General features: G+C 43.4%; 2 protein-coding genes across 9 annotated transcripts in view; one reads left to right on the plus strand and one right to left on the minus strand.

Moving 5' to 3' along the window:
* UIMC1 (ubiquitin interaction motif containing 1) overlaps positions 1–5,856 on the minus strand; it is a 156,663-nt gene extending 150,807 nt beyond the window's left edge. The window contains exon 1 of the mRNA XM_081826396.1: positions 5,743–5,856. Within this exon, the coding sequence (XP_081682522.1) occupies positions 5,743–5,794 (52 nt within the window). The 5' untranslated portion in view covers positions 5,795–5,856. The remainder of the gene's footprint in view (positions 1–5,742) is intronic.
* The window catches only part of ZNF346 (zinc finger protein 346), a 72,333-nt gene that overhangs the window by 32,080 nt on the left and 31,494 nt on the right, over positions 1–8,759 (plus strand). For 6 of the 8 annotated variants that reach the window (XM_081826407.1, XM_081826410.1, XM_081826409.1 and 3 more), the window contains exon 3: positions 5,961–6,149. The exons of 1 other annotated variant lie outside the window; for it this stretch is intronic. In XM_081826407.1, coding sequence (XP_081682533.1) covers positions 5,961–6,149 — 189 coding nt within the window. Of the gene's footprint in view, positions 1–5,661; positions 5,712–5,960; positions 6,150–8,759 lie in introns of all 8 variants that reach the window. One more of the 8 variants, XM_031027963.2, reaches the window with a different exon arrangement.

Consider the following 8,759-nt stretch of genomic DNA (forward strand, 5'->3'; position numbering starts at 1 on the left):
TCTCCCCACTCATGCACACTAAAATAAACAAATCTTTTGAAAAAAAAGCAGGGGATGGGGGAGGCACCTGGGTGGCTCAGTTGGTTAGGTGTCTGACTCCGTTTCAGCTCAGGTCATGATCTCATGGGTCATGAGATCAAGCTCTCATCAGGCTCTGCACTTGGCGGGGAGTCAGCTTGAAGATTCTCTCCCTCTGCCCCACCCCCCTCACTCTCTCACTCTGTCTCTCAAATAAATAAATAAATAAATCTTAGAGAAAAAAAAAGAATAGGTGGGGTGATATGGGGCACCTGGGTGGTACAGTCGGTTAAGCGTCCAACTCTCGGTTTGGGCTCAGGTCATGATCTCAGGGCCCCCCACCCCCTGCTCATGCTCAAGCACACACACTCTTGCTCTCTCTCTCAAATAAGTAAATAAATCTTAAAAAAAAAAAAAGAAGAATAGGTGGGGTAATAATGTTCTAGTTCAGATTGGATGATGAATTCATCAGTACTCATTATATTATTACTCTTTATAAGTTATATGTAATATTTTATATGCATTAAATGATAATTTAAAAATTTTTTAAATAAGGAAAAGGTGGTAGAAAGTGTTATAGAAGCATGGAGAAAGGAATTGTTTACTTCTTCCTAGAGGAAGAGGAGAAGTTAAGGAGAATTTCATTTAGTAGGTATGTCAGGGGTCCCATGATCACCCAGGTTCGATGATTGACTCAAGGATTCAGGATTCAGTATACAGTTGCATTCATGGCTATGATGCATTACAGCCAAAGAATACAAAGCAAAATCAATAAAGTACATCAAATGGACAAGACAAGATAGTGGAAGGGCATTAAAGGCAATGGGAACAGTACACGCAAAGGCAAAGCTATGAAAGGATGCCCCAGCCAGGAAACAAACCACACTGCTGAAAAGTCCTTTCAGTATAGCCGAGCACAAGGTGCTTGGGAGAGTATCAGAAGGAGGGAGTGGAAGGGGCACCTGAGTGGCTCAGTCAGTTAAGCGTCTGCCTTCAACTCAGGTCATGATCTCAGTGGGGAGTCTGCTTCCCGTCTGTCCCTCCCCCTCTGTCCGTCATCCTCTGTCCCTCCCTCTCTGGCCCCTCTACTCCTCCTCTGCCCCTCCCCCCTCCTGTTGCTCATGCTCCCTCTCGCTCTCTCTCAAATAAATAAATAAATCTTTTCAAAAAAAGAAGAAGGGAGTGGAGAGGGAAAGAGAAAGACTTTATAATGGGCCTCTTATACCACAGTAGGACATTTTAACTTTTTAACTTTCTCCTATGAGCAACAGGAAGCCATTAAGTATTGTCGGTCAGGGAGTATAGTACAGTGCCTGGCTATAATAGACAGCTTTTTTTCCTCCAAAAATTAAGATGTTGAAATCCTAACCCCCAATGTGATACTATTAGGAAGTGGGGCCTTTGGGAACTGATTAGGTGATAAGGGTAGAGCCCTTACAAATGAGATGAGTGCCCTTATGAAAGAGACCCTAGAGAACTCTCTCACGCCTTCTGCCATGTGAGGACAGAGAGAGAAGATGGCTGTCTATAAACCAGGAGGACAGCTTCCACCAGAGACCAGATACCAGATCTGCCAGTACTTTGATCTTGGACCTTCCAGCCTCCAGAACTGTGTGAAATAAATTGTTGTTTAAGCCATTTGGTCTATGGTATTTTGTTACAGTAGCCCAAATGGACAAAGATACTGACATATAATGTAGTAGGCCCAAAATAAAGCCTGTTGATTCAATGTGATTCAAGTTATTATACCAGTTCAAGATCTATACCGATTTCTTGGCAATCCTTCAGTGAAGATGACAGAGCTTCATTGGATCATTTTAAGCCACTCTAGGGGTGCTTGGGTGGCTCAGTTGGTTAAGCATTTGCCTTTGGCTCAGGATCCCAGGACCCTGGGCTTGAGTCCCACGTCAGGCTCCTTTCTCAGCGAGGAACCTGCTTCTCCCTCTCCCTCTGCCTACAGCTCCCCCTGCTTGTGCTCTCTCTCTCTCTCTGTCAAATAAGTAAATAAAATCTTTTTTTTTTTTAAAGCCACTCTTATTTCCTTGGATACATTAAACTAAACTAAGTCACTCTGATCCATAAGCAAATGCACAATTAATTGAAACTGGTTCTAGAATTATGGGATCTAAAACTCTACATCTAGAGAAGTGGGGTTTAGCTTCACCAAGATGGAGACTAGAACCTAATATCAGCTTGTGAAATTATCAGAAAAATACAGCTTTCAGAATAAACTGGTAACAACTACCATTTACTTTGTGCCAGGCAATGTGGTAAGTAGTTTATGGAAATTATTTTGGTTAATCTTCATTTAAAGCAGGTATCATTTACTCATTTTACAGATGAAGAAGCAGACTTACAAATTTTAAATAATTTACCTAATATTGCATAGGTCATGATTGCAGAATGGAGCAGCTGACATCAAGCTGAGTATCTCATGACTTTAACTGACCGCTTGTTTATGTCTGAGATTATTGGGGTTAATCCCAATCCTGCTCACCTCAGACACTGTTGGGGTGTAAAACATCATGGCCATCCATTGCACCTCACAGGGCTCTGAACATCCAGCCCTCCTGCCCCAAGTGTGGCTCAGTAGGGCCTGGAATAGTTGGGAGTCCCTGGACCACCACTGGGGTGATGAGAAACTGCCGTATCTGTTTAATCTAACTTGCCATGTAGATATGCTCATTTTTTAAGTGGGCTGTGACATGGAAAAAGTTGGAAAGCTCTACTTGAATCTAATTCTCCTCCTTCCCCTCCTCAAAACCCTCTGGAAATCCCAATCCAGTGATCAGCAAATTCCCCTACACCCTCAACCTTGGAAAGTCACTGATTTAAAACCTGGCATGTCCTGAAGACAGTGCTTCCCTGCAGCCCTGAAGACACTATAAAATGACCCATCTTGAGCAGTGGACTAGGACTGCAACAAAGATGTGTGTGTGTGTGTGTGTGTGTGATCATCATCCCTGCCCCCTCTCCCCCGCCAACATAGCTTTGTCACAGTTTTCCTCAAGAGCAAACCCTGCTGTTTTGGACCAATCTCAGATTCTGAGTCAAATAATGCTTGTACACATCCTATTAGTAAAACCTAATTTACGGTTACTTCTAACAACTAGAGATGTGTTCACAGAGCTGAGAAGTAGAAAATCTCATGATAGCATTCACTGGAGAATAATCTAAATTGTTTTGAGCATCTAATCAGATTGGGAGTGAGTGGAGGAGGACTGTTTTTTGTTCCATTGTGTCAAATACATGTTTGAATTCTGGGACTTTGACAAAAATGTCCTCTATAACTTTGGATTTCCAGCTGAATAACTCATGCTATGGAAATCTGGGCAACTAGAAACTTTCTTTAAGATAAATAAATAATAATGGGCGCCTGGGTGGCTCAGTCGTTAAGCGTCTGCCTTCGGCTCAGGTCATGATCCCAGGGTCCTGGGATCGAGTCCCACATCGGGCTCCCTGCTTGGCGGGAAGCCTACTTCTCCCTCTTCCACTCCCCCTGCTCATGTTCCTGCTCTCGCTGTCTCTCTCTGTGTCAAATAAATAAAATCTTTAAAAAAAAAAAAGATAAATAAATAATGTATAGTCATTGGTTTTTAGGCTGGTCATCTGGTATTGACAAAAGGACACGGATTTGCAGTCTGAGGTCTGGTGTTCAACCATGGGCTCTGACACTGACTAGCTGTGTGATCCTGATAAAACCTTCACCTCTCCCAATTTTCTTTATTGTCACATAAGAAAGAATCCTTCATAGGAGAACCAACCTAAGGATTAAATGTTGTAATGTATGCTAAAGGTGCTTCATAAACCATAAAACACCGCACAAACATCAATCATCTATTGCATTGTAATAGATGAGTCAGGCATGAGGCCTGACACAGAGCTGATGCACAATATTTATAATATTTATAATATAGTATAAATATAATATTTATAATATATAATATATAATATTTATACTATGGTATAAATATTATATTTATAATATAGTATAAATATAATATTTATGATATATATGTTATTACATATATTATAATAATATGTATATAATTTAGTATAAATAAGTAAATTCCGCTGGTGAGCTGTGTCATCTCAGGCAAGAAACATCTGTCTCTATCTCTCTTTTGCCTCCTCTGATACCACTTCTCTGTATTCACTGGGCTCCAACCATACCGTCCTTTTTCCTGTTCTTCCAACAGCAAGTTCACTCTTGCTGCAGGGACTTTGGACATGCTGTTCCCTCTTCCTGGAACATTCCTCCCCAGCTCTTTGCATGGTTTTCCACTTCTCATCAATCAGGTCTTAGGTAAAATGTCATTTCTTCAGAGGCTTTCTCTAACCACCCTGACTAATATTCCTTCCACACCATTCACCCAATATGTATTCTTGTTTTATTTTCTCCTTAGCACTTCTTACTATCTGTTGACTTATTACACTCTCCTCCACTAGAATAAAAAACACTATGCTAGAGTTTCCCCGTCTTGTTCACAACTGGATTCCAATGCCCAAAATAACATCTAACTCATAGTAAACTCTGAATAACCATTTGAATAAATGAAGATGAAATAAAGTATATCAAAAGTTTCATTCATTCAACAAATATTTTATATGTACCTATGAGAGCCAGGCTCCATTTCAAGGTGCTGGGGATTCAACTGAGAACAAAACTAAAACTTCTGCTTTCTTGGGGCATGCCTACTAGTGGAAAAACAAACAAAAAACAAGGTAAAAAGTAAAAACATACTATATCTGATAATGTTAAGAGTTAAGGAGGAAAAAAAAATAGAGCAGGAAAAGAAGACATGAAATGTGTGTGGAGGTGTTAAATTTTAGATAGGGTAGCCAGAGAATGAAATGAGAGGCTAAGCCATGAGGATATATGGGGGAAATGCATTCCAGGAGGTCAGGGTAACTGGGACAGTAATGAAGGTGTTGGAGGCTAACACAATAGGAGATGAGATCAGGGAGGTTAAGGGAAGTCAAACTGCAAAGGGCCCTTTGGCTAAACTAAGGACTTTGGCTTTTATCAAGAGTGAGATGGGAAACCGTTGGGAGCATCAGGGTATCATGATATGGTTTGTTATAAGAGGACTGCTGGGGCTGCTGTGCTGAAAATACCTGAAGGGCAAGGGAAAGGACCAGTGAAGAAGCTACGATAACCTTAGCAAGAGATGGTGGCTCAGAAAGACTGGGGGAGGAGCTGTGAGGATGGAGGATAAAATTTCAGATTTGACAGTTACACTGGAGAGTTTAAGGGGGAGGTCTGGGCTGGGAATTAGAACTTGAAACTCAAATGGTATTTATTATCAGAAGTAACCGAGGGGCGCCCGGGTGGCTCAGTAGTTAAGCGTCTGCCTTCGGGTCAGGTCATGATCCCAGGGTCCTGGGATCGAGCCCCGCATCGGGCTCCCTGCTCAGCAAGAAGCCTGCTTCTCCCTCCCCGACTCCCCCTGCTTGTGTTCCCTCTCTCGCTATGTCTCTCTGTCAAATAAATAAAATCTTTTAAAAAAAAGAAGTAACCGAATCATGGAGATGGAGTCCTGGTTCTACCACATTCTGGTCGCAAACTGTTGAGTAAACTATTTTTAGGTTCTGGGCCTCAATTTCCCTAACAGTAAAGCAGAAAATATTCCCACATAACAGGGCCTTCAAGAGAACGAAATGCGAAGTGTCGAAGGCTGACGGTGAGTAAGGTGAGAACCTTTAGCCAAGGATTGCACGAACCTGTACCGGAGGGAGAGGGCTGCTGTAAAACCAGCGACTGACACAATTCCATGTACTTATTCCGAGGTCCCCCAGCAGTGACCAAAAGAAGCGCCTGGGCCCGCACCGCAACGCGGTCTGCGGCGCCCAAACCTCGCGAGATTTGTTGGCCAGGCAAAGTCACCCTCCCACCCACATCTCGCGAGACCAAGGTTTATGAGTGGCTATCTGCCGGTTAGGCCTTGCAGGAAAGATGGAGTATCCCGCGTTGGGCACCGTGGAGGCCGCGGACAGTGGAGGGGCCCGGCCATACAACAACTCCGAGGAGCGAGAAGGACGGGAACCGGACGGGCTGAGCTTCGACCGCGAGAGGGGGCGCCGCCTGTGGGAAGCAGTGTCCGGGGCCCAACCAGTGGGGAGGGAGGAAGGTGAGTCCCGGGACCTCAGAAGCAGCAAGTCTTTCACCCGCCCGCTCGTCTCACAGGGAGTGGCGGAAGCGCGGGGCGGGAACGCGGACCGGCCCCCGGGTCTCCGGTCACACCCCCTGGCGCCCGGCCCGCCCCCTTGGGTGACGCGCCCCGGGACTTCTTGACTCGTGCACCTCAGCCGGGCCTGGGTACCGTGGGCCAGCTCCCTTGAAAATTGAGGCCGCAGCACCACATGAATGAGGTCTCCGCGCTCAAATGGTCAAGGGCCTTCTCATACTCAGGACGCGGGGTTTTTTCCCCTTCCATTCTCACCCAGCAGAGCACAGCTCTTCCTAAACTCCTATCCGTGCCTCTTACCTAAATTCCTATCCGTGCCTTCTCGGAGACCCACAGAACCTTCCCCGCCAGACTCCTAGCCCCTGACCATTTTCTCCCTGACTCTGCATCGTCCCTGTCTCCAGGTTCTCCCACCCCTAGTGTCGCTTGCCTGCCTTCTCTCATGCGCCACACTGCCAAGGACTCCAAAGGCCTTCTTACCCTCTGTTCCTCCTGGCCTTGGTATCTTCAACCTGGTTTACCCCTGTTTCTAGGTGTCTGATCTCTACTACCTGGGTCTCTTTTATGAGGTCGGGGCCAGGAACCTGAAAAACTGGCCAGGGTATATTTTGGCTCCAGCTTCTTTGTATCCTATGCTTGTAGAGAAGTTGTGGAGAACAGGGTACACTGGGGGTCACTTCAGGGCTGAAGCTTCCCAGCTTGCTTTGCATTTGACCTGGCCCCGGGTAAGATGGAGATAGAGGAGGATGGAAAGCGCTGGCCTGACCTGGTTGTGTGACCCCCTTTGTAGTCCTTAGCAGAGCTAGCTGCTTAACTCTAACCCAGAAGTACAAGAACTGTCTGGCCTTCTGTGCTAATCCTGTCAAGTAATCTGCAGTAAAATCAGATGGTTTGTTTGCTTGGTGAGCAGACTAATCCTGGAAAGTTTAATATGTTGCTTGTGAACTGATTGCCCTGGGATAAAATGGAATTTTGACCATACCCAAGGAAGATATATTTAAATTTGGGATGGTACACAGACCTATACCCTTGTGTATACTTCTCCAGTTTTAAAACTAGTCTAGTCTGACTCCTAAATTAATATGGGCTCTCTGTCTGCCTCATAATTTCAAACTTGTTTGGTACAAATCCCCCCAAACACATCCCAATTTCCTTTCACTAATTTGACAAACAGTCATTGATACTTGCTCAGTTCCCAGGACTGGCTGGGCATCAGAGCTACAGAGATGAGGAAGATACTGTCCTTGCCCTGGAGGGGTTTATAGTCTAGTCCAGGAAGCAGACACCAAAACAGTTTCAGTATAATGTAATGGGTGCAGTGAAGAGGAATGTGTAAGAATTGGTTGTGCACAAAGAGGGAGTGACCTTTGTCCTTAAGGGACAGGGAAGGCATCCCCTTACCTTGAAGCAGAGAACACAACAGCTGTGCTCTAAAAAGTGAATTGCTTATGTGTGTATGAATGTACAGTGTCACTTAGGACCCAGTTCATCTTCCTACTCTCCTTACTTTCCAATATTTGTATGAAGTTTAGGTAGATACTTGTAACACCAAGTTCTGTTCACCTTGGTTTTCGTTTTGTTTTTTCTTTTAGCACTTTCATTGAGTTATAATTTATATACCATAAAATTCACCCATTGTAACTGTACAGTGCAATGATTTTTTAGTAAAAGTACAGAGTTGTGTTTTAGAATATTTCTGTAGCTCCAGTTATTTCATTTGTGCTTGTTTACATTAAATCTCCACTCTTACCTCCTGCCCTAGGCAATGACTGTCCTCTATAAATTTACCTTTTCTGAACATTTCGTATAAACAAAATCATACAGTATGTAGTCTTTTGCATTTGGCTTCTCTTGGCATGTTTTTGAGGTCCAGCCAAGTTGTACTGTGTATTAGTACTTCATGACTTTTTGTTGCAAAATAGAATCTCATTGTATGGGTCTTGATTTTTTATCCTTTGACAGTCTCTGTCTTTTGAGTGGGCTGTTTAGACTATTCACATTTAATTTCATTATTGATATGGCTAGATTTACATTTTCCACTTTGCTATTTATCTCCTTTACATTTTGTTCTTCCCTTTCTCCTTTAGTGCCTTCTTTTGTATTAAGTATTTTTTAGTGGGCCATTTTAATTTTTCTGTTCATATTTTTTATACTTTTTTTTTACTTTTTTATTTTATTAGTGCCCAAGGGACTACAAGATGCATCTTAACTCATCACAGTCTACTTCAAATTAATACTACTAACTTAATTCTGGTAAAATATAAAAACATTCCTCCCCCTCCTTTGTAGTATTATTGTCATGTATATTATTGTCATATATATTACATCGATTTATGTTATAAACCTAATTATTCAGTGTTGTAATTATTGATTTATACAATATGTCTTTCTTTTAAGATTTATTTAGTGGCTCAGTCGTTAAGCGTCTGCCTTCGGCTCAGGTCATGATCTCAGGGTCCTGGGATCGAGCCCCGCATCGGGCTCCCTGCTTGGTGGGAAGCCTGCTTCTCCCTTTCACACTCCCCCTGCTTGTGTTCCCTCTCTCGCTGTGTC

Source organism: Leptonychotes weddellii, chromosome 7 (assembly GCF_054177405.1).
Source record: "Leptonychotes weddellii isolate Sample4059 chromosome 7, ASM5417740v2, whole genome shotgun sequence".
In the NCBI taxonomy this organism is placed as follows: domain Eukaryota; kingdom Metazoa; phylum Chordata; class Mammalia; order Carnivora; family Phocidae; genus Leptonychotes; species Leptonychotes weddellii.